Genomic DNA, 26,012 nt, shown 5'->3' with positions numbered 1-26,012 from the left:
AAGTTAATTCAGCTAACAGACTAACATCCTCTGAATTTTTCTGTTTGACTATGATTTTACCAGCTGAGTTTTTAGAGTAATAGCTAACAAGAAAAAGTCAAATAAGATTGCTTTTTGAAGACAGATTACCTGGGGCAGGCAGTTTATCAGCTAACTGATGCAGACTTTCTGCAGCTTCATCATAGATACTGAAAATAAAGAGCAACGTGGTTGGAAAGAAATATAAACAGTCATTTTGAAACAAAAAGTTACAACACAACTAATGAATACTACCTAGTGTAAGTATCTTAAATCTTTAAAATTCTGCACAAACATACCTAGGCAATGAGATATACTTATGTCCCCTTTTACTGAGCCAGAAGTAGGCTAAATGACTTCAAAACAATCTGCAGTTAAACTGGAAGTAAGATTTAAGTCGGATTAGCAAGAAACCTCTTTTTGTATATATAACCATCAGCTTTTAGGAAACTGTTCAGTTATTCTATAAAGGAATATCTATAGCTAAAAAAATTGAAGCTATGTTAAACAAAATAGAATTATTTTCAGTAGTAGTAGGGGACTGTTCATAGTTAACTGTTGCTTTGGTAATAACTTTTACTTCTTAAGCTTTCTTGATCCCTTGGGTTATTACTGTTAAATGTTAGATCACTATACTTTCAGTAAAAATAATAATATGCATACTCAGCCATAGACAGTGACTCTCTACTGTTATTGTCATCCTCCTCAAAATTCTGTATGGCTCCCAGGCATTCGTCAATACTTGTTTGGAGACAGTCTTCATTTTTCTGTGTGTCAAAATTTATTTCCTCCCAGTCAGAACTGCAGAACTAATCAAGCAAAACTAATTAATTAAGCAAAAAGAACTTTGAACATCACACTTTTAACTTGCACTAGAGACAGGCAGACGGTTGAGGAACTTACATTCTGGGGGGGGGGGGGAAGTCTTACCTGATAATAACCGCATATAACATGACTTGCAAAATACCATTTCTTTACACCTGGAATACCAGCCACTGAACACGCTGCAAAGAGATAATACAATTATTTAAAATAATCAATCCACTACAATCTATTCTTCCTATTATAATGAACAACTCTGTTAAAAGACTCTAAGTGAGTCATTTAATGTGCCACAATGACTCGAGTTCTACTTTCCTTTGGCATTATAATTAAGTTCTAAACATATTAAGGTGTAGGTTAAGTGTCTTGGCAAGTGTCTATCTATTACTGATCCTCTGACTGTTAATAAGTAAGAAAATCTTTGACCTCTTCTCCATTCTGGGCAATATTGCTCTCCATTTGCAGCAGTTGTATCAAACCTGAACTAAATCACAACTTTCATAAATACGGTTTATGCAGTTCACAAAATGAGATACTCTCTCAACATTTCTATGCAATAAAAAGCACAGAAGTTGAAAAGAGCTTAACATTCCCATCTTCATGAATTTTAACAACTTACAGTGGTTTCCCCACATGAATCACAATTATATGACAGCTGTGACAAGATGAGCCTTAACAGCTCAACACTAGATACCAAACCAAGTAAAGAACTAAGACAGCATTTTTTAACAAAAAACCCCAAACACCCAGCCCCTAAAAGTAGTAAAGCAGATCTTCAGAAATCTATTTTAAGATGATAAAACCCTTTAATAAATATTCATGGATTAGGGTTCTGAATTAATACCCAACAGACAAATATTGCTTCCGCTGAAAAAAATTCGAAGACATCACAGGAATAATGAAAATATCAAGCTGCCCACTGACATGAGAAATAAGCCCTTTCCTACTCTTCCTTGCTAAGTTGTATTCAAATTTGTCAGCCTTTCAAAACTCCTCTCTTTCATTTCTTGTGTCCAAACTATTTAATCACCTCCTAACACCTCAGCTGCTGAAATGACATCAGCTCTCCACAGAAACAGTAGCAGCAGGAGCAGTCCCACCTGCAGGTTTAGGCACACTGCAGAAATTGGGTTTCCTTACGTTTCTGACTTGTTTCACCTAGATCATAAAACATGCCTAGGCCAATTCCTTGATAAAATTTGCCTGACCTTACTGCACATCACTCTATTTACCTGGGAATGTGCTCACGTCTGCATTTATAGATGAATTACAGCTTGCTTTCAGGAACTGATAAAGGGTTGCAGCAGCCCCAGCTGGAAAAAAAAAGAAAAAAAAAGTTTTTTCTTAAAGCTAGTGAATAACAGAAGTTAAATCCTGCTTTCTTGCAAATACAGCATAAAGTTCAGTTAAAGCTTAGTTTTAAAAGAAACCTGTCGACTACAGATTTGCAGGAGTTTTAAGAAGAGGAATTTTGTAAAGTCCTCATTAAAGTAGCGCACGTCTCAGGAAGGCTCCACCGAGTCATATAGCAGCGTCGCAGCAAAACACAAAACGCCCTAAACTTCTGAGAGTTTAAGCCATTAAAGACTTTTAGCCCGAAAGTTTAAAAAAACGGGGGGATTTAACGAGGTAGGGATCCAGAAGAGCCGGCGGGGCCGCAGATCCCAGACCACCGACCGTAAAGAAAAGCCCTCGTTAAGCGAGCTCGGTCGGGCCCCGCGGCAGGCGGCTCCCCACACGCCGCGGCCTCCGGGCCCCCTCCTCCCCGCGGCGGTACCTGCTCCGGGTCCGCGTCCGAGCCCGGGTCCGCCCGCCGCAGCACCCTCGCCCCTGCGCTCCCCCCAGCTCAGGAGCAGGACGTAGCGGTCCATGGCCGGGCAGGGACGGGGACGGGACGGAGCCGCCGCCGCTCCGAACGTCCCGCTCAGCCGCCCTTGCGCCGCCCCTCACAGGGCAGCGCTTCCGCTTCCCGCCGGTGCGGCGGCCAAGGGGCTCCGTCTTCTCTTCCCCTCAGCCGCGGCGGGAGGGCGGCCATGGCCAGTTACACCAAGGCGGCCCAGGTGAGCGCGGCCCTCTCCCCCTCGGGCCAGGCTGTGCCGGGGCGGCCGCTGCCTCCGAGGGCAGGCGGCGGCGGCCGCCGTGGCGCAGAGCGCGGCCGTGAGGGAGGGAGGTAGCGGGCGGGCGCCGGGACGAAAGGACGATGGGCCCCCAGGGGAGGGCCGGGGCGGCGGGCGGCCTCCTTCCTTCCTTCCCTCCCTCCCTCCTTCCCTTTTTCCCTCCCTTTCTCCTTCCCTTCGTCGCGGAGCGCCCGTGCCCTGCGGTGTTGGCCCCGAGGGGCCGGCTGGCAGGAACCGGTGTCGGTCGGTCGGTCGGCGTGTGACTGACCGAGGGACGAGGCCGCCTGCTGCGGGCGGCTCAGGCCGGTCGTGTTCCTGAAGCGGCGTCTGGGTGAGTTGTGCCCTTCGCCGTGGAGGGAAAGAGATGTTGGGCGTTAAACGGCCTGCAGCGGTTTTGCTGCAGTTCAGTTAGCGGTAAAGGAAGCTTGCAGCAGGAGATGTTCGTTTTTGAAACAAAACCCTCGGAGCTGGTAGCCTGGCAGTGTTGTGTTATTACTGCTCTGTACGTTGGAAGCACGTCCAGCGCTGGGTGTATCGCCGTGTGGGTGTTTTCCATCTATTTAAAAGTTATTTGGGGGGTGCTGGTGTGGTTGAATATTAATATTTTCTCTAGTATTTTGGGGAGTTAAAAAAGTGTTGATTTATTTAGAGAAGCTAGATTTACGTGCTGTAGTGTGTTCTTTTATTGTGCTAAGTACTACCTCTCTTTCTCTTTAGCAATGGGCTACTTTTGCCAGAGCCTGGTATCTCCTCGATGCGAAGATGCAGCCACCAGGAAAAATAGCAGCTGCAACTGTAATCAGACTTGAAGGCAGGCATAAACCTATTTATCATGCACTAAGTGAGTAGCAGATAAAAGCAAATTTGCTTTCCTTCACTTGTATTTTTCTTCTGATTTCAGTTTTAAAATCAAGCCTGATACTTTACATTTTTCAATTATTTATATATTATAAATGCCTTTGTTTTCCTTCTCATCTTTTTCTTTCATACCCCTCTACAACCTTATGTCATTGTCTTTACCAATCCATATAAAGCTCATTATGAATTCATAACTTAGTAGCTGAATTACAGTGGGTTGCACTTTTTTTAAAAAAAAAAAAACCTTGAACTGTGTTTCACTGCATGTAGATGTAAAGATTTAATTTGCAGTGCACATAATGAAACACTGATGTGATTCTTGATTAGATTTTCTGAATGCTACCTTTCAGCAGCTGCACAACACCACAGACTCTTGGAGTGGTTCTTTATTCTGAATAAAGTGCAGAGAAGTCCCATCTTCATGAGGCAGTGGGCACAAACTGAAACACAGGAGGTTCCCCCTGAACATCAGGAAACTTTTTTTTTTTCTTTTTTTTTTTCACTGCGAGGGTGACCAAGAGGTCTCCATCCTTGGAGATATTGAAAAGCTGGTCCTGCTTGTGCAGGGGCTTGGACAACGTGACCTGCGGAGGTCCCTTCCAACCTCAGATATTCTGTGATAATGAGGCTGGAACCTGTCTGATTCTTAAATGGGAGACGTAATCATTGTTGAAAGATACCTTCAAATGAAAAAATCGTTTTGCTTTTCTGCAAATTAGAAGATTCAGCAGTAAAGATGTATCTGTGATCTTGCTCATTATTTGTAATACTGCACTGCCTGTCTCATGGTGATAAGCATTTTATAGACAATAAAAAGGCTGTCCCTCATATTGATGGTACAGTGTCTCCTGTAATACTCATGCAAATTTTTCAAGATACATTACTGAAACATAAAGGAAGCATTCAACTTTTCTCATACATGTAGAGTGTAGATACTAAAATTGTACTTGATCTGTTTTTCATAATAGAAGGTAGTATTTGTCATATTCTAAAGATGTTTTAAGTACCAGAGTTCTGCTGTTGCAAATTATGTCTTATCCACAAGATGTCACTGGAGACTAAGGCTGTCTGAAAAATAAAGCAGACGCTGAGAGTAAGTGTTTTTGGCTGTCCTGTGGGAAAGATCTTTGATACTTTTATGTCCATGAAGTTATAAAATCCTGGAAAGTCATTTCAATGATAACTTTATTTTGTCTAAAGTATTCTATAAATCAGTACCAAATGCATTACACCTGAGACTGACATTGATAGGTTAGTACTCCTGAGACATTTGATACTCACTAAGAGAGCAAAGTATGCATGAGTTTGTAGTTGGTGTACTTAACGGTTCATTTTTCTTCTCCCCCCCCCCTCCCCGCCCGCAAGCTAACAAGAAATATTTTAGTGTCTGTGAGAGAACAGTTCCTTAGACAGAATAAGACTGTGGGGATTTTTTTGTTTTGCTTTTAATTTGGTATCCAGATACCCTTCCATAAAATCATTATTTATTTATTGTGTTGAAAAGTACCTGGAGCTGAATTTAAGCCATGGCTAGGGAAGTAAAGAAATTTGACTTCCTGTATATTTATTTTCTCTTTTAGGTATAATCTTTCATTATTCTACAGTCTTATATTTTTTAGATGCTGTCAGACCATATGCCTTAAATGTGGGGATGCCACCTTGTTCAGGAGGTTTGAATCTGGATTTGTAGGTTTCTTCTGCACCTCCCTTCTCTCTACCCTCATCCCCTCGCGTCCTGTCTTTGTGAGCAGCTTCACAATACAGAACCAAAAATAGTGGGCCAGGTTTTTAAAAAGTTGGGCAATCCGTTCTTTGTGTTGGATTGTGAGCAGGTGTAGGTGAGGCACTTCTGTTGCTTGGGTAGGATTTGCTGCTGTTCTCTGTTTCCTCAAAGGCTGGGTTAGATAGAAGTGTCCTGCAAACCCGATCTGTCCCAGGTGTTACTCTAGATTGCAGTGTTACTTTATAATGGCTAGAAGCAGCAGCTAAGACTTGTCTTCTAATGAAAGATTTGGCAAGTAGTTTGTCAGTCTTGTGAGCTAACAGTTGAAAGTACAATGCCTACCTTTAATTACTGTTTAGCACTTAATTACAATGTGTGAGGAAAAATGCATGCACCTGAAGCATGTGTTTTTACTGTGTGATGGGAATCAGTGAAGATATAAATGTACAGAGATGTAAAATGGATTTACAGTGGCAGCTTAGTTTTATCTGAAGATGTGCAATGTATATGCTCTATGTAATAAATTGCATATACCATAATGTAATAGAATACACTGGCCTTGTTTTTGTGCATTTCTTCAGGAAAACATAATTCTACAATTCATAAAGGAATACTTCGATATTATAGCATGAAAATAGCCTAAAGGAAGAGTTTTCTTCTATGGTATTTTGTGAATATTTTTCAAAAGTAGGAGGCAATTGAACTGTGTTTGTGGAGATGGTGAATATTTTTGCTTCCTTCCTATTAAGTGCAGCCATCCCTGAGGTGATGGGAACAACACTGTTTAAGGATCAATGGAAAATAATGTACTAATTGAGAATTTTGAAAGAGACATTAGCTATCCATAAATTCAATCTACTTTAAAAAGAACAGATTGCAGTCATTATTCAGGTAGCATGTAAGTATCTTGGTTAGTTTTTCTCCTGGCTCTTTATTATTCATAATTGATCTATTGGTGTATGAAATTGTTAATTCAGTGTTTATTCAAGTAGAGAACTGTTGGCAAAGATTTCCTTAGATGAGCTTATTCTGTAATCTTCCCAACTGAAAAAAAAGGCACAAAGTCCAGTGTCAGTTCTGTGAAATTTATTTAGACATACAGTGATTTTGGAACTGATCTGTCAGTGCTGACAGGCTGCATCAGTGAAGATGTTTAAATCGTGTTTGCACTTTAGCTGTACTTGAAAGTAGAGCTATAAAGGAACACAAGATTAAAAAATGGAAGAAAACTTAAATAAGGTGTGAAACTTGCCTTGATTAATTTATATGCTCCTACAAAAAATGCATGCTCAATTTATGTCTTTCTTAGTGTAGCTTTTTTGTTACGTACTCAAAAATGTTTTGATAAAATGAGCCTATTCAAACACTTACATTATTCTAATATGGTAATGCATATGAGAGTGAACTTTGGACAAATCATTTTTCAATTGATTGAATGGGTGGTTATAGTTTACACAGCTGATCAAGATCATTACTTCTGAAATGAAAAATTACATCTTTTTTCATATTTTCATCATATTTTTCAGATAGTATGGGTTTTATTAGCACCTCATTAGTAAGGAACATCTGTTAAAGTAACTGGTTTTGGCAAGGTATTGGTGATAGATTATAGACTTTGCACTTAAAAAAACTTTTGATATGAAAGTTGCTGCTATAACACTAAACATATCTGTATGTGCTGTTACATTCACTTCTGCTTGATTGATGAAAATGTGGGGGGTTTTCCCAACAGAGCTGTGCTAGGTTTTTTGTGGGGTTTTTCTCCCCTACACCCCCCGATCTTTCTGTTTCTTTTATATATTTAGCCCGAGGCTCTAATTATTTAACAGAATTATTTTACTTATCCAGAATATTCAGTCCTCCAGTAAAAGTTGGTACAATTTTTATGAGAAAACTAAAATTAAAAAATACCTAGGATAGCTGTTTAGAACTAACCTTTTTTTATTCTGGGTTTTTAGAAATACAGGTGCATATGCAGCGTAATGTGTTGAATAAAGTGATGCGCTTGCCTGTAAGCCAGATTTCCAGATCTTAGCTGAATAATTGCAGTGGTTTAATTATCTCTTCTGATGGTATTTTACCTTCTCACCTGCCTTCTAACCTGACAGTACTAACAAAAATAATAATTATGGTTGGTATTTAAGTGCAGATTTGGATAGTATGACTCAAAAAGCTCAGATTTTTAAATATGAGCTTTATGAAATATGTATGTATGTGCTACTACATATGTATCGCACACTTTATAGTTATTTTGGTTGATTACTCCTATCATTCTTTTAATATTTTCCACTAATTTCTACCTTGTAGGTGACTGTGGAGATCACGTTGTCATAATTAATACAAGACATATTGCCTTCTCTGGTAACAAATGGGAACAGAAAGTATATTCTTCACATACTGGGTAAGCTTTGTAATAAATATTCAAATGAGCTAGTGGTAAATTTAATGTCGTATTTTCTTAATAGCTGAAGTCTTTTTTTAGTATATTGATTCAAAAGGGAGTTCCTACTTACATGTTTTGTGGTTTGTTTGCATGTATTATGATGTTTAAAATGATGCAAACCTTTTTCTTTTTTGTTTTCTTTTGGGTTTTTTTCCCCATGGTGTATGTTGTTAGGGAAATAATCTGACTTAAAAGTAGTCAGAGCAATTGCATAAGTTAACAGATTTGGTGAGCCGGATTGTTTTGTGTGAACCCATGAACCTAATGATCAGAACTATTCTATTTAATAAGCAGTAGAAGACATTCCAATTGGCACTGCACATTTAAGATATATACAGCTGCCAACTTCAGTTACGTTATCCTACCAGTACCTATTTACCTAACAGTAAATATCAAGATTGATATATTATTGAATCAGAGGATTAAAAAAAAAGAAATTGGAAAAATGAGTGAGAAATGAGATGCTCTTAAGATACACTGATATATACAATAGTGTATAATATATTATTCTGGCAGACATAACGTTTACAGATGGAAGTACAATAACCAATTACAGACGCTGTGGCAATAATCAGTTCAGTCAAATAAGAACAGTTGCTCCTATTTTATACAGTGACAACACTAGATAATAATCTCTAAGTGTTAAAATGTATCCACTTGGGAGATTAATAAATCACATTGAGAAAGCTAATTTTGCTGGTACTAATGTTTCAGTCCTGAAATTCCATCGCTGAATTTCTGCGAGGTTCTTGTTCAGAGTTGATGGAAATGAATGTGCTTTTTTTTATCCCTCCACCCTTATAACGTCTTAAAAAATTTTCACTAGAAACTTCTGTGTAAGTTTAAGCACTTGCTTAAGTAGCTAAGTTGGTTTTGAGCAAGTGAAAAGAATTGTAGAATTAAAACAAATACTTAAATCTCTGCAGCTCCTTAAGTGGACATGTTTTAATGATGTTGGGTTTATTTTTATTTCACTTAGGCAGATACCTAGTAATGCAATTAAATCAAAATGAAACCCAGCTTTAGCTGACACCCATGTAATTTCTTGCACCACTGTATCATTCATTTAAAGTATGTGTGCTATGAGTTGGTGCAACTTCACCATATCACATAGACTTTAAAAAGATGGATGCATTGCAGTGTAAGTCAAATTTTATTACTGTAGATATGCCAAATCATGCCAAAGTTTATTTAAAATAATAATAAAATAAATACTGTTCAAAGTGGTTGTCTTGTATGTCAGCCAGACTGGTTATGTGCCTTGATCATCTTCAAATATTACCAGTTTTGCATATCTTACTCCCATTGTATTGTGTAGCTGTGGTGGTGTATTTAATAAGCAGTTTTATGTCTATCTGCTTGTGAAACACAAACTTTTCAATACTCAAGTGAATAAATAAGGAAGTACAAATGGTGTTAAACTTGCATACTTGACAAAACAGAATCTTTCTAATACTGTATAGTCAGTCTCATGAGAAAAACTTCCTTTTTTGAAGGCTTATAATACCAATACACTGATGTTCAAGATGTACTGATATTGGTGTTAATATCATGCTTGAGCACATAGCATTAAGCCTGTATGTTTGTTCTGTTTTTCTAGCTATCCTGGTGGTTTCAAACAAGTGACAGCAACTCAGCTCCATTTAAAGGATCCAACTGCTGTAAGTGTTTCCTGTTCTTCCCTTTCATCTGTAAATCTGATTTGTTTTCATTTACTTAGTTCCCCTAAACAAGTTACCTGCAGGTCTAAAGCTAAATTACAAACGTTCTGCTAACAGCTCTTAGAAGGTTGGCTTGTGACAGTGTTTTTGTAAACAGCAGGTTTTGAGGGTTAGATTATAGGTTCATGGTTCTTCTATGCTGTCCAAATGAGCCAATCAAGTTCATTTGCTTCACTCGTTTTCGACTGATTCACTTGCTTTGTGTTTCAGAGGTCTGACCTTTCTCACAAGGGGAGTGCCTGAAGTTAGACTTAGCTAAGTTGTACTTCATCTTACCAACCCTACTACTTTTTTAAAACCCAGCAAGAAAAATGCTAATCTTAAAAATGTTAGAAAGTACACCTGCCTCTTTCTCCCAGTAAAATTCAACTGTAGGGTTTGTTAAATGATTTTTTTAAAAAAAAAACTTTTCTACAGTGCTGTGTGTTCATGGCCTGTGAAAGAATTGGAAATGGTGATTACATTGAACTTAAGCCTCTTTACTAAATTTCTGTATTAGACTGTTATTAATTCTGCTGAACATCAGTGTTGATATGTTTGTTACTGATTAAAAAAACAGGGTGCTAGATATGAACATTTTGGGATGTTGACTTACACAGTTACAAAATTACTTTTACTGGGGTTTTGAATGGTCAGCCTTGGAGGACTGAATTCTTTAAGTATTAGTGTTTCAGAACATGATATGAGGCCCACAGAGATTAACAGTTATCTATGTTTATTTTTGACTTTGAAATGCTTTGGCTGGGGTCACCTTATGCATAAACTATAAAAATGCTTCTTTCTTTTCGTAGAGGAATTTTATCTGCTGTAAAATTCTTGGGTTTTGTCAATGACTTTCAATCTATGATGGAGAAGTCCTGGTTTGTCCCAAGACTTTTTTTATGCAAGGTGTTGTACAAGTACTCAATAAAAAAGCAGTCCACCACATGAATTTGCCTGGTTTTCATTTTAACTTATGCAATTTCTTCCTTTATTTAAAGTGAAATGAAATCCCAGAGTTCAATGTTTTCTGTCTAGAATTTTTCAGAACCACTTAAATGCTAAATGCTTTTGAGAACCGACTCTAAGATAGTTGTAATTCCTTTGGGAATTACTGGTAGTTCCATGACTAAAATGGATTCTTCAACCTTTTTCATTTGAGCTTCAGGCAGACGCTGTGCACTGGGAGGCAGTATAACACAATTTGTTTGTTAGGGCCTGAGAACTGGATGTTCTATAAACTACCTTCTGGCATTCATTCATTCTGAAATACCTCTTTTCTTGCCAGACTCATAGATGAATTTCTGTGCAAACAGGGGAGGATTAAATGCATTGCCAATAACTAAAGCATTTTGGACAGAGGCTCAGCAAATGGTGATGTGGCTCAAGGCTTGGTCTAATTTAGAGAGAGAAGGGTTTTTTTAAACAGAATTGTGGAGAGCCTTCAGCAATTAACTCTTTCATTCTATTGAAGATGAAGTGTTTGGATGGCCCTCTCATGAAGATGACTCATATATTTTTGTCATAATCAATAGTAGTGGATGATAGCTTGGCATAATATATTCTGTATGTGTAGCTCTTACAGGTTTTGACTTGCAAGTGATTTTATGGCTAGAAACATGTATGTACTAGTTGAATTGTTTTGGTGTGAAAGACATTGGGGTATGACAAAGATGAAAATTATGATGGTGTTTTGTTAACATGTTTTATTTTTAGAGCTGGTTATTAAAACCTGAAGAACAGTTACTATAAAGAGAGCAATGCCTAGCCTAAGTAGCATCTGGATCTTCAAAATATGATCTAAATGACACATAATTCTTGTGGAGACTTTTATAAATTGCTTTATTTGACTTCTTTGAATCAAAAAGAGACCTTTTTCTCTTTTAATCGTGTTAAATTCAAATCCTGTGAAGCCAGTGGAATTGGGTAGGTTGTAGGAAGCAGACTGTATCTTTCTGTGGAAACAAAATCTTCATTCTGTAAAGCATTGTTTTCATCCTGGAGGCTACTCCTTTTTCTCTGCCCATCGTCCTGTTGTCTCCTGCTAGCTCATCCTGGTAGTGCTTCATTACATGAGTCAACATTATTTTTTGAAATAGTGCTGTTACAGAAATTAAGGCATTCAATTATTGGAAGAGAGTACTTCCAAGGAAAAGGATGTTGACATAACATCTTGTAAATTTGTGTGGTGTTACACACAAGATTTTGCAATGAATATGACTATTTTCAGTATATGTAAGAAACAGATTAAAGCTTGTAAGATTCCATGAGTGTGTGTGTATATAGTAGGACTCCAGTACTGCTTAGCACTGTCTTTACTTACATACATCTAAACTCAAACATAAAAATCCCCAAGATAAATATTTTTGCATTACAGTTTTGTTTAAACATAGTTTCTAGTATACAGAGAGACTGGTTTTAGGAAAAAATGGTACACAGCTAAAAGCTAATTAAAAAGGTTATAATGAGTAATTTGATGCCAAATGCTATCATTTATGTTTACGTGGGAGGCTGAAAGTTATAAGTATAGTTGTCAGAATTTAGACATGTTTACTGCAGTATGGTTAGATAATCCTCCTTGATCATTTCTAGTTTCTTCATAAGGTACCAAGATAGGGATGGATGGTGATCTGATATTCTCACTTAATGGAGGTTGACATCATTTATCTATCTTACTAACTTGGACCTTTATATTCCTTGCAGATAGGAGTTAGTGCTTCAGATGGATTTTTGCTGAATTTTGAACGTGCACATGCATTTTTTCATAGGATTATAGGATGATTAGGTTGGAGAGAACCTCAGGAGATCTCTAGTCCAACCTCCTACTCAAAGCAGTGTCAGCTATTAGGTCAGATAAGGCTGCTGGGGGCTTATCCAGACTGGTCTTGAAAACCTCCCATGGCAACAATTTCCAATCCTTGACTTCTTTTCATAGTTGAAAAGAAAAAGAAAAAAAAAAACAAACCAAAAACCTGTGCCTATTATAAGTGTTGAATTTCAGATGTATAATTTTGTGCCTGAGATTGACAAAATATTACTCTTTTTTTCCACTTCTAAGTATCTTTTATGTTAATACAGGGCAGTGAATATGAAAAGAGGTCTGCATAGTTGATGTTTTGTATAGAACTTCATAGAAGTTCCATGTTCATTGTGCCAAGTTTTTCAGCACTTTGGAAAAAATTGCTTTTATGGAAGGGTAAAAATTATAGTGTGTTGCCAAAAAGATAGCAATAGTAAATAGTCTAGCACATTTTTACCTGTAGCACCTTTGAGTTCCTTTGGGAGGCATGGCGAAGGCAGTGTCTGTGAATCTGTTTAAAATTTCTAGTATTCTCATTTGTCTGCTCTTCTGGAGAAGAGCAGAGAATAGCTCTTGTGTGTTGGACTTGGCCAGGCTACTTTAGGAAGTGCTTATTGACGAAAAAAAGAGCTTCTTCACATTTCAGCCTTTTCTTTCTCTGACTTAGATTTAGTGTAAATTCTTGGACCACCCATAGACGAGAGTATTAAAAATGTTCTTTAGGTGCAGCATAGCAGCTTGTTGCTGTAGTTTGAAACAGCCGCTCAGTTCTTTAGGTTAATATAATACTAATATTCTGTATGCTACTACTACTCCCTTAAGATATGTATTAGCGGACAACATTAATTTCTATTGTAGGTTGCTAAGAAAAATCTGTTTGAAAGGTTTTGTGTGTTTTGTTTGCCAAGGGAGTCTTTTGAAAATGAAGGAAGCAGGTAAACCTTTTTAGTTGACATGCGGGTGTTTGGAATGAATAGAAGTTTGGGGTTTTCGTGTTTGTTTTTACTAAAATTTGCAGAAGTTCTGTTTAGTTGGAAAAATGCTTATAGGCATGAGACCAACACTTTAAAAATTAGGATTCGAAGTACTTGGTGTGGGAAGACTAAAAGATGTGCTTTTAAATCTCACAGATTTGAGAGGGAGCAAAGATTATCTGGAAAAAACTTTCTGGAAAAATCTTACAGCTTTTAATTAAAATACCTGCAAAATATGTTGACAGATCTTATCTGTAGAACCAGGTAGTAATCCTGTAAGGACAAAGTTTTCAATCAATTTTTATTCTATTTCTAATTTTAAAAGTAGGCAAGACTTGTCTTTTTTTTTTTTTTGGCTGCATCAGAAACTTCCCCCCAAAAAAGAAAAAGAAGAAATCATGTTTGGCTAATACCAAATGCTCAGTGAGAGGATTGACCTTTAGGTATTCAGAGGCTGTATTGCCTCTGACAAAGAAATAATGGGCAATAATTGTTCAGAATGAATATTACCTGCTAGGGGAGATTATTAAGTGAGGCAGGGTGACTCTATGGAAATATGCTGTGAGGAAGCCTCCAGGGCTGTCAGGGTTCTGGTTTGTTCAGCTGCTGGCACTGATACGAAGGGGCTTAAAATGTTCTAATTCTCCTTTTGAATGCTCTTTAGCAACCGCTTGCACGTATAGACTTGCCATTGTATCTGCATAAGAATGATCTCTTGAAGAAAAGCTTGGACAGAAAACATGGTTAAGTCTTGCTGTTGGTATTTGAAAGCCTATTTTCTTTGCATCACTATGGGATAGTTGATATAATAATACTTACATATTAAAAGTTGGTTACTGAAACACCAGATACAGCGTTTTCTTTTATTGCTATGGAGTAATGTTTTTTGATTAAGTAGAGCACAACTTCAAAGTCTGGATTAGTAGGCACACAGAAGTTAGTATAGCATGGAGAGGTGAATATTTTTATGGAACCTGCTGTCTTAAAACCTCTAGGTGCTTTAAGTAATTCTTAGAGCTGACTCGGTCTTTTGCTTTGTAGTAGACAAAACTAAATACTTCCTTGTTTAAAAAAATGTTAATCCATTTCTTACTTGAATTTGCAAGGCACTGATACTAATTTAAAGAACACATTAAAATTCTAAGTTTTTTAAGTGCTGAACAGTAGTGGAAAACAAAATGGCATGCAGTAGAAGTTTATGTACAAATGATTCATATGGCAGTATTAAGTACATTCATTTTTGCTGTACTACACGTACAACTGTCAGAGGTAGAAAGGTGAAGCTCTTAGAATGCTTTTATAACACATGCGGTGAAAAGAACAGTATCATATACAGGATAGAAAACCAAGAATTGGTGAAAGGAAGATGTAGTATCAGGCTGTACCTCTGAGTAAGTGGTTGTGTCTCCTGAAACTCTTCTAGGTTTTTTTTAAGTATGCCCTGTAATTAATCTGTTTGTTTTCTCTGGGGCACTGTGTCCTTCCCATGTTCTAGAGTTGCTTCCTGGTGATTATTGGACTTAATTCGGCCATTAGGGTAGACTTTCTTCTGGAAATTTGGCCAATTATTTTGTGCTTCTTGGGACCAGGAGTGGTATTGCTCTGTTGATTTCCGTCTTTAAAGTATGTTTTATCTGGCAAAGAATCTTTTTCAGAACTTGGTCTCCATCAAGCATAGTCTGCATCTTGCATATGAGCCAAAGCCTACCACAAATATTGAAATGTTCAAGCTTCATACAGTGTTTCAGATAAATATATTTTTTAATTTGTTCATACTCATAAAATGTTAGAGTGTGTAGTAAGGGACCGAAAGTGCAAGAGTTTTACTAGAGCTGCATTCTCTTCTCCTATATTAGCCCTGTAAATTGAAAAATAAAAAAGTAGTGTCATAAAACTGTGATTAAGAGCATGTCTATGCTGTCAGTATATAAATTAGCCAACTTGGAAAAAAGGTATTGCAATATTCAAGAAGACAATTGTGACTACAGCCAATAGGAATTTCATCATTCAAAAGAAATTAGGGCAGACAGCATTCTAGTACTTTAAAAATCCCCTAAATGGTAATGCTCTGGTGGATGTTAAGGGTTTACACGTCTCATGGCGAATGTCTTTACCTGCTGGAGAAAGTGTCATGGCCTTTAGGAGTGAGTATTTCTGAAGACATGGAATTTTGCAGGTTGCTACTACTAGAGATAAAGGACTGGGGAGAGGAGGCAGTGGGAATCCATAACTCACTGAACAAACTGTTAAACTGTACTAATTAGTTTTAAACTGAGATCCAGGTTGCAGTGAGAACTGTGGGTAGGTAGACGACTTTGCCAACTTGAAATCCAACTGAAATCCACCTCTCGCATAAAATTAAGCTCTTGTTCTTTTAATAGTTCAAAATAAAAATAATCACATAGATTATTTTTATAACATAAAGAATAACATAAGAATAACATAAAGAATAACATAAGAAAGAATTGTCTTTTATTAGAAATGTATTACAAACAGATAGAAGGATTTCTATTTTTATTCCTTAAAGAAACAGCATGTTCTATTGTGTGTTTTCAGGGAGCATTGAATCTGCGTTTGGGGTTTTGCATAAGCTCAGCAAAAGACTTCTTCTTGCAATTCCATAGCTTATTATTTAGGGTTGGTGTATTTTTAGTAAAACTTGAGCACGTTCAGGTAACAGGAGAGCCCTTACGTAACACCCTGTAAATATTGCTGATTGAATCTGCCTTTTCTGTTACCCAACCTTACTAAAGTTGCAAAAGCAGTCTGTACAGCTTCAGTTAAGCCTGCACTTCACTAAATTATTGACTTGTCATCACACCAAGCAGAGTGAGGTTCTGGCTGTAGGCAGAATTTTGGGCAAGGAGCTGGATGTAAACTTAGTCTTTCCAGGAGCTGGGATTGGATTTGCTTTGGCTCGTAGAAAAATCTTTGAGGCAGAAGTTACAATGAAGGAAGCTAGAGGTTTTCCAGCTCTACCTTCTCTGTCTTAGATCCCTGTATGGCCTTCTGTTCTACAGTTGGACTAACTACCTTGAAGTTAATAATAAAACTACAGTACAGGGCTTTGCTTAGTAATACACTTATTTGGCTTTATTTTTTGCTTTATTTTTTTTTTTCCTTCTTGACCAAAGTGGATGAGCTTCAGGGGTGGGGTGGATGTTATAAATCTGCCTTTGATCTATTCCAGCAAGGAAATTATGATCTGCTGCAAAAAGCAAGGGTTTGTTCCCTCTTTGCCCCTACAGTGAGTTGCTAGGGCAGGGATTATGCATGCTCAAATTCAAGGTTGTTCTTCCTCTCTCTTGTTCTCCGCATGGGTATAATGTTTTCAGGGGGCTCAGACATTAAAGGCTCTGTGATGACCACAAAAACATGCAATTAAAAAATGAGCTGTTTGAAATGTCTACTTGGTGAGTTAATTCAGTTTCATTGAAACTCCAGAACGGGAGAGACTAACAATGAAGTCCAATTTTCTGCTCTGGATCAGGCAGGGATTTAATGTCATCAGTGGCATAGACAGTAGGATCGAGTGCACCCTCAGCAAGTGTGCAGATGACACCAAGCTGAGTGGTGCAGTTGATTGACTAGAGGGAAGGGATGCCATCCACAGGGACCTGGACAGGCTTCAGGAGTGGGCCCATGCAAACCTCATGAAGTTCAATAAGGCCGAGTGCAAGGTCCTGCACCTGGGCTGGGACAATCCCCAGTGTCAATACAGGCTGGGGAATGAAGGGCTTGAGAGTAGCCCTGTGGAGGAGGACTTCGGGGTTACTGGGGGATGAAAAATTGGACATGAGCCAGCAATGTGTGATTGCAGCTCAGAAAGCCAACCATATCCTGGACTGCATCAAAAGAATTGTGGCCAGCAGGTTGAGGGAGGTGATTCTGCCCCTCTACTCCACTCTGGTGAGACCCCACCTGGAGTACTGCGTCCAGTTCTGGGGCCCCCAACGTAAGAAGGACATGGACCTGTTGGAGCAGGTCCAGAGGATGGCCACGAAGATGATCAGAGGACTGGAGCACCTCTCTGATGAGGAAAGGCTGAGAGAGTTGGCATTGTTCACCCTAAAGAAGAGAGAACTCCAGGGAGGCCTTATTGTGACCTTTCAATATATAAAGGGGGCTTATAAGAAAGATGGAGAATGACTTTCTATCAAGGCCTATAGTGACAGGACGAGGGACAACAGTTTTAAACTGAAAGGGGGTAGGTTTAGATTGGACACAAGGAAGAAAGTTTTTTACATTGAGGGTGGTGAGACACTAGAATGAGTTGCCCAGAGAAGTTGTGGATGTCCGATCCCTGGAAGTGTTCAAGACCAGGTTGGACAGGGCTTTGAGCAACCTGGTCTAGTGGAAGGTGTCCCTGCCCACGGCAGGGTGGTTGGACTAGATGATCTTTGAAGGTCCCTCCCAACCCAAACCAGTCTACGATTCTGTGATCTGCCTGGCAGTGAAAAAATGGTTTGTGCTTCATATGAGGGTGATTTTCCTATTGCAGATCTTGCAGTAATGCACTTCTTGCATGTGTGAGAGGGCATGGAAAGCCAAACAAGTTACCGAACAGTGTGGAGATTGGCAGAAGTACCAAAGCATACCTTGGATGATGCTTATTACACTGAGCATACTTATCTAGAGAAACTATTATTGAATATATAATTATCCATGATCATTCATCGCCCATTACCATTCTCCAAGTCCTGCTTTCATGTTAGTCTGTCATCCCCAGAGGTTGTCAGTTGTGCAGCGACTGTATGCAATGTTGAAAGTATTTCTTCGCTGTTTAACTTGAGGATATAAATCATTCTTTTCCAGCGTGACTTTTCAATAAGCACATTTTTACAACTGAACTGTTCTCTTTGTAATGTGGCTAAAAAAATCGAATCAGATTCAGCAGGCAGAAGTATCTACAACCAGAATAGACCAGCTGTTTGTCTAGCTCACTGATTTGTTTCAACAGATGTCTGTGTCACATGCTGCAGAGGAAGATGAAAAATTGGACACAAACATCGGCTGTTTGAAGAAGTAAAATATTTAACAATGTTCATTAAAGTATTTTAAAGTATCTCTTTTTATTGGAGTGAAATCATTAAATAACTAGCTCTGTGTACTGGTAGGTCATAGGTCATATGTTGGACCACATGTATGTACAATTTATCTAAAGAATTAACACTGGTTCCCTCACAACCTGAAGTTAAAAGTAATTTTTAAATAAAGAAAAGAATCTCCACAGTTAGGCAGTATGTTGTGATGTCTCTGGATCTGTTGCTTTAGATCTGATATATTTTGATCTTTTATTGGCTATAAGGAAAAATATTGGGTAGAAAGGAAAAAAAGTGTACAAAATTAAAGTTGTTGATGGTAAAAGGGCTGTTCACATGAGCTGTTGTTAATATCACTGAGTTTTCTTACATTGTTATGGTGTCTCACTTGAACTTTAATATTCAGTAAACTAGCGAAGGTTTGTTTTCTATCTTCCTCTTGCCTTTGTCTAAGCACATGATATAGTGACCTAAATAAAATGTAGTATGCTGTACAAGCATGAATAGTTCTTATCCCTAAAAGCATTAGTTTTCATCTTTGTGTTTTAATAGTTGCTTAATAATTTTTATTAGAGAAGGTATCAATGCTACGGATTACTCTGCCCAACCTGATGTATTTCTTCTATCATCTTGGTTTATTAGTTTTGTCCACAGATCTATGGTACTGGCTGCATAACATCTGAAAATCTTAATGAAGTTGAGGCTTCTCTAAATGCTTTCAGAGTTTCTCAAGGCATATAGTATATGTTTTATGAGGATCCTAAGACAATGTTACTGTCTGTTATGTGGCAAAATGAAAATAATACTGGGGCCAAACTATCTTGAGTGTTCAACTTCAGTATCTGAGTAGAATGCCTGCAAGTTTAAAAACTAGCACTCTCATTAATTTCACTTGTAACAATTAATCATTCTGTCTTAACTACGTGGTTCTGACTGGGAACTCAGTATTAGTGATTGTCCCTAAAATTTTGGTTGAATTCCTTTAATTTTATAAAAAGAAGCAAGTTTGCTCAGTACGCTTTTCAAAATATCTGGATGCCTCGGAGATTTGTTTGTGCTTAGTGCACTGCATTTCAGCGTGGCTTATTGACTTCAGTTTAACATTGTGCTAAGAATGCCTGGCTAGTTTCTGATTTGGAGCTTGTTTATGTCTGGGTGGCTTAGAGCCAAAACTGCACATACGTCTACCCCTAAATGCTTTGATGTCCTTTATAAAACCCTTTTTGTCTCCTACAGTTGCATGCCTTGTTTTACATTTACAAATGTTCCCTTTCTGGGTGAAGTTCATAACAATGTGTTTTGTATTTAAATGACAGGCATCTCTACTAGAGTTCAAGAGAAATCCTGTTGAATATTGTTACTTTTCAATAAGCATCATCTAGTGTAGATGTACAAATTCTATTTGTTCCTGATGCTCAGAAGTGAGATTGTTCATCTGGAACTGATACCAAGGGAATAAATTATACATGTGTATAGTATTTTCGTGATGCAGTGTCTTGGTATGTCAGCTTTGCTTAAGATGCATTAATTATATAGAAGTTTCAAACACAGCAAATTACAGTGTTAAACTAGATGCTGAGAACACTTGGTAAATTTGTTAGAGCCTAATTTTTTTCCTCAATAATGGGTGTATATAAGTGTGCAATACAATATGGAGTTAACATAAGCTTCTCAATTTTTTTCAAAGTTGAATGATCATGTGCAATTATCCACAATGCTAAATATAGCTTTTAACTTTCTAAGCTGAAATTATCTATGTGGCTGTTATAGTAAGTATTCCTTCTTCCAAAACAGTAAGTCTAGAGCACCTTCTAAATGTGGTGCCAGAGTTGTTCAGCATGGAAGAAGTTGACTGAAAAGAGGTTCAATGACTAGTGGAATGGACAGAGGGAAACCCAGCTTACCTTTTTTATTTTATTTATAGCCTGTCTGATTATTTGTTGCCATGTTATCTTTCCTCAGATTGTTAAACTGACTGTGTATAGAATGCTTCCAAAAAACCTTCAGAGAAGAACTATGATGCAGAGGCTGCATCTGTTCCCGGAAGATGTGAGTTGTCATGCAGTTACATTTTCATTTCTGTGTGATTTGGAGGTGAAGAAGGAGTGTTAGCAATAGCAAAACTCTTGTTTTAAGAAGATAAATTAAGACAAATCAAGCTGCTTTTTATTTATATATGGAGAATCATATTTAATAGCCACTGATGACCAAACACTTCACTTTTTTGAATCCACTTAAAACTTTTACTCAGAACCTACACATTAACTGCAAGACAGGGAAAACACACAAAAAGACAAAAGCAAAATGGTGTGCATCTTTAGTAGTCATGTAATACAATCAACCCTCATGATATCGTGTGATACATGTGATTGTCTAAGACAAGCGTGAGATTGTCTTCTGTATTTCGATCAAACACTTAGCACGAAGAATGCAGTATTGTTGACAAATTTTGGTCTGGATTAGGGGGGGAGTGGTGGTGTTTTTTAAACAATCAGATAGCTAAGACTGTTTCCACCTGCCTCAGGTTATTCCAGAAGATATACAGAAGAATCTTCTTCAAGAGATTCCTCAGCCACGTGCAGTCCCCAAGAGGTTAGATGAATATACACCAGAAGAAATTGCTGCCTTTCCGAAGGTTTGGACTCCGTAAGTATCTTAGATTTTTTTTTAAAAGGGTACTTTGACTGAATATGTACTATACAGACTCTCACATTATCAGTAAGAAAAAAAAAAAGGAATTATTTTTCTCTTCATGTCATCTTTTGGGGAGGGAGAAGAGGTTACTAAACCAAAGAATGGTCATATTAGAAGGGAGTGGTTGCTAAGTTTTTTGTATTTCTGACCTTTCTTTTAATGAGAAAAGCTTTACTTAAAATATTTTTAACACTTTCCTTCATCAAAATGAGTTGATTAAAACTTGAATAAAAAAATTCATTAACCTTTTTGAGTTGTATGTACTCTATAATACGTAACTGTTAGCCATAGCCAAAGGAAACACCATGTGGCTCTGTGAGGGAACGATTCATTGTAAGGGGGGGAATGCTTCAGATTTTCTCCAGAGGAAGGGAAAGAATTCTGCTACATTAGCCCTTGGAGAGTAGATCTTTGGCAGGGAACATACCATGTGTTTATTTTGATAAATAGTTTCTTTTCCTTGTGCAAAATCATTTCCACAGTAGTTGTGTGGCATATAAGTGAGTATTTGTGGTTTGCTTTACACCACCACATGCAGCATTGAGTCAACCTGCTTGTTAAAATAATGTGTTACGTTCAGGACATTTTCTGATTAGTACCAGTATGATTTTTCCTGTGTTTATTTTGAGAGTCCTATTCATGCTTAGGATCCCATTACAGTAGTCAACAGAGAAATTAATTTTGAAAGATGGCCCCTTTCCTGAGTATTCTAATGAAATTTAAGAAGAAATGTAACACGTAGGGAGGTGGGGAAAGGTGTAAATAAACTAGCACCAGGACCAACTTGGTGGTCTATCTCCAGTTAGATTACTGGTATTTCTATTTCTATAGTAGTGTTTGAAAGGTTATGCTTCAATTTGTCATGTAAAAAAGTGTTCCTGTGTACTTAACACGCTAATCCTCAAAGATAGACCTGATATAAGTCTCCAATCTTATGTCATCCTGTTGAGTAATTCCACTGAACCAGTTGTTAGCTGCGTGTGGACAGAGGTCAGCTGTTGAAATGGTAGTAGCAGCTTATTTCTCATGAGTCTGCTTAAGATACAGTCTCTCAGGTGTCTTGACAGCTGAATGATCACAGGATGGTTGAGGTTGGAAGGGACCTCTGGATGTCATCTGGTCCAACCCCTCTGCTCAAGCAGGGCAACGTAGAGCCAGTTGCCCAGGACCATGTCCACACTGCTTTTGAATATCTCCAAGGATGGAGACTCCACATCCTTTCTGGGCAAATTGTCCCAGTGCTTAGTCACTCTCATAGTAAAAAAGTGTTTCCTGATGTTCATCTGGAACCTCCATTATTTCACTTAGTCTTGTTCAGATCAACAGGACTGGACACTTCCTGTTTTTACAGGAGTATTTTATAGGTTCAGTGTACACTTTCACATCCAGCAGGTTGCAGAACACCATTAGAAAATGATCTGCAGCAACTATGTGGTTTAGATTTGTTGCTAGTAGTGACTGGATAGTAGGAAGCCTTGTACACTAGAAGAAATCGTTGTACAATAGCAAAACCAGTAACCTTTCAAACAAAGGAAGCCTTTAAATACAAAGAGTGGGGGAGTTTTAAGTAGGAAGGTAAAGTTAGTCTGGAGGAATAAAACAGAATTTGAATTAATGAAGAGAAAGGGAAATTCACATAAGAATAATACTCTTAAGTGGTCTATCAGTAGAAGGACAAAGCAAATAATTTTTAGTGCATGGCCAAAGCTGCTGGTATACCTTTAAAGGGGGGCCTGATGCTTTTTGCTTGCTAAAATTAATATTAAAGGATTTGGGGGGGGGGGGGGTTAAGTAAATTAAACATTTTAAGTTACAGCATGTATTTTCTCTGCATTATAAGGCACATGCAAATAAGGGTATTTACCCTTCATAGGCAGCAGAGATATGTGGACAAGAGATGTAACCTTTCCAGAAGAATAGTGGTAATAGGATAACATAAATGAACACTTGAGAAGGACCTTCTTGCAATTCAAAAGCACAAAAGAGTGTGCTCCTAATTCCTTTTATGGGTCAGCAGCTCTCACTGCTTAAGCCAGACAAATGCAATTAAGAAATCCCAAGAATTATGTAGGACAAATGTCTGTATCCGTTTTGCATATATTTATAGGATTTGTATTCCTTTGAGGGGAAAACTGAGTAATGGTCCATTGTTCTGTCACATGTTTAACAGAAACCAAAATATTTTTTTAGTGAAACTTCTTAACATTATTGGGCTTTTGCTTGCAAGTCCTAATAATAATAGGAGAAAATTAGTCTGTGACATTTATCTAGTCTTAAGTGAAAAAGCATGTGTAGAACTCTATTTATGTATAATGTGTATTTATGCTTGCACATCCACACACATACTAGTCGTACAGAGTTGCATTGATTTTTCAGGTCAGAGACAGGATGAGACCTTTCATTTGTGGAATGTTTTTCCTCTGCTTTTAGTGATTGAACTTGGTGTGAAGCATACGATATCATGAGGGTTGATTGTATCACATGACTACTAAAGATGCACACCATTTTGCTTTTGTCTTTTTGTGTGTTTTCCCTGTCTTGCAGTTAATGTGTAGGTTCTGAGTAAAAGTTTTAAGTGGATTCAAAAAAGTGAAGTGTTTGGTCATCAGTGGCTATTAAATATGATTCTCCAGATGTGACTCATGGCTTGGGAAGTTGTAAATATTGATGTATATTTATCTTGTTTCTTTTTCTCTGTGCATCTGCCACTGAGATGATGGAGCTTTCATGTGACCTAGAAGGGCAGATCTTCTATGTGTATAGTAAATAAATGAGCAGTTGCTAAACAGCCTGTCTTATGATAAAATTTGAAATTTATTGGATTCTTAATGCTGGGCTTCTTTTAAGTGCCAAAGGCAAAGAGCTGTGGGAATTAAGCAAGTAGGGTAGAGTATGATCTGGAGCCTTCCAGATGATTGGTACCAACTTGTGCTCTTCTGCTGATTTTCAGTATGTAGAGTTTAATGTGGTTTTTGGTAGGAAAATTTTAAATATTGGGTGAATGTTATTTAGATAACATGTAAAAGAAGCGTGTTCTACACACACAAAAAAGCATGTTTATGTATCAGTATCTAGACACTCCTTTGTGATAGTGCTTGCTTAATATGGGTTGACTTAGGCTTTTATTCTAAAATAGGGGAAGGGCATTGACAGCATAAAAAAAAGAGCATTTTGGAAATTACTTGGGTTTTGTTGTATTTCTCCTGTGTTCTCATGAATGTGGTTAATACTTTCAAAAGCTTATTAAAAAATCAGTTGTAATTAGGCTCCTGATCCTAGATGATAGTAAAATAAAGTCTGTGTCCAGTATTACAGTCTCTGTTGAAAGGGAAAAAAGTCCTGCAATGCTTTAAGCCCTCTTCAGAGTGGAAATAGGTAGACTGATTTTTTACTTTTTCTAATCTCTATCAGTTATTCACATTGCTATGTTTGTTTTTATCCTCACTACTGGATGGAGTTTAAAATGCTGAGATCTCCTGGTTCTTAGAGATTTCAGTGGATATTACCCCTGAAGAAATTTAGACTGTACCAATGACCAGAATTCTACAATGCATTAGAGTAAAGCTGATAAGCCTCTCATGGAGTATGGTATATTATACTCTTGTATAACTGTCTTTAGTACTAATACTATAGTCTTGCTTGAGTTCATTTCCTCAGCACTGGGCCACCTTAGCTGTGTTGACATGTAGGTGTGTGTGGCAGAGGACAAGTAAGCTTGATGCCATCTAATTTAGTCATTGCTGTCAAACTAAGTTTCCTAAAAGCTTCATGTTAGCATTGAGAAAACTACTTGAGCGTGTTGATTCTTGGGGAAAATCTGCAGGTAAGAACACTATTTTGAAGCTAGATTTGAAGCTAGAATTCCCCTCCCATCATTTCCTGGAATCATTCCCTCTGGAGGAATTCCAAGCTCACAGAACATGTATGCATTCCATTTTTTTATATTTCTCTCCTCCACAATCTTGTCCTGATCAGTTTTCAGTGAGTGCAATCTGTATACAGTCTTTTTACTCCATGCCAGTTACAGAGGTTGGGGAGTGCTGCTGCCTTAGAAGCCTTGCAGCTGATTTGGAGGCTTTCAAGTGGGAGGATCATAGTGCTTCTCCTGTGGGTTGGGTGGGTAACTCAAGTGGGTATTCTGGTGAGAAGAACCAGGGCAATGGGTGGACCTGAGAGGAATGGAATAGAGGGTCTGAAATGAATGTGAGAGAATGCTAGAGAGGAGTGGAGTTAGTGGCCTCTGGGTGGGGTAGGGGGAAACAAAGGGGAGTTAGGGAGAACTTTAACACTCTGAGTAGAGAGACTAGGCCAGAAGTTTCCCTTCAGTCAGCTACTCTAGCTAGAGCCACTTTTAAAGGCAGGAGGAAATACCTAACACTGCTATCATACCTTTGCTGTGTTGGACTTTAGTCCTGTCTTCTTTTCTGCTCTCAGGAACTGGTTAAGTCCTAGCAGAGGGATCAAGAATGAAGGTGGTTATCTACCATCTCTCCACTAGCTGCAGGGCTTATTGCTGTAGTCGCTGTTGTAATTTCAGCTTCTTGTCCTGGCCTGCAACCAGACCATTGTGGATGTCAGCTATTAGTGTCAAATAGATGAGTTTTAGTTTAACCTTCATGTCACTTCTCTGGCAGTTTTGATGTTGGGCAGAGTTTGCAATTTGAAGTAATGGGAAAAATAATAATGCTTTTCTTCCTGACTGAGAGAATAAATGCATTATGGTGATTCTCTAGCACTCAGAGTACTATGGGGGGAAGGGCTTAGTTGTGAAATAAAAGATACAGAATTGAGCAAATTTGATAAAGTAACTTTCTGAGGTGA

The 26,012-nt window shown here is 38.0% G+C and overlaps 2 protein-coding genes across 6 annotated transcripts in view; one reads left to right on the top strand and one right to left on the bottom strand.

Moving 5' to 3' along the window:
• MTBP (MDM2 binding protein) overlaps nucleotides 1-2,849 on the bottom strand; it is a 36,099-nt gene extending 33,250 nt beyond the window's left edge. For all 4 annotated transcript variants that reach the window (XR_007509063.1, XR_007509066.1, XM_049824654.1 and 1 more), the window contains exons 1-5: nucleotides 2,618-2,849; nucleotides 2,073-2,153; nucleotides 949-1,022; nucleotides 682-827; nucleotides 130-188 (exon numbers count right to left, since the gene is read on the bottom strand). Coding sequence is in view for 2 of the 4 variants with exons in the window: in XM_049824654.1 (XP_049680611.1) it covers nucleotides 130-188; nucleotides 682-827; nucleotides 949-1,022; nucleotides 2,073-2,153; nucleotides 2,618-2,711 (454 nt within the window). In the remaining 2 variants the exon portion in view is untranslated. The remainder of the gene's footprint in view (nucleotides 1-129; nucleotides 189-681; nucleotides 828-948; nucleotides 1,023-2,072; nucleotides 2,154-2,617) is intronic.
• Nucleotides 2,798-26,012, top strand: part of MRPL13 (mitochondrial ribosomal protein L13) — a 38,089-nt gene continuing 14,874 nt past the window's right edge. Inside the window, exons 1-6 of one of the 2 annotated variants that reach the window (XM_049825000.1) lie at nucleotides 2,798-2,900; nucleotides 3,675-3,798; nucleotides 7,846-7,939; nucleotides 9,582-9,642; nucleotides 20,460-20,546; nucleotides 21,022-21,143. In XM_049825000.1, the coding sequence (XP_049680957.1) occupies nucleotides 2,874-2,900; nucleotides 3,675-3,798; nucleotides 7,846-7,939; nucleotides 9,582-9,642; nucleotides 20,460-20,546; nucleotides 21,022-21,143 (515 nt within the window). In that variant the 5' untranslated portion in view covers nucleotides 2,798-2,873. Of the gene's footprint in view, nucleotides 2,901-3,106; nucleotides 3,289-3,674; nucleotides 3,799-7,845; nucleotides 7,940-9,581; nucleotides 9,643-20,459; nucleotides 20,547-21,021; nucleotides 21,144-26,012 lie in introns of those variants that run through there. The other variant, XM_049825010.1, reaches the window with a different exon arrangement.

Source organism: Accipiter gentilis, chromosome 2 (assembly GCF_929443795.1).
Source record: "Accipiter gentilis chromosome 2, bAccGen1.1, whole genome shotgun sequence".
NCBI lineage: Eukaryota > Metazoa > Chordata > Aves > Accipitriformes > Accipitridae > Astur > Astur gentilis.
Note: the sequence above shows the minus strand (reverse complement) of the source record. Positions and strands in the feature narration are given on the sequence as shown.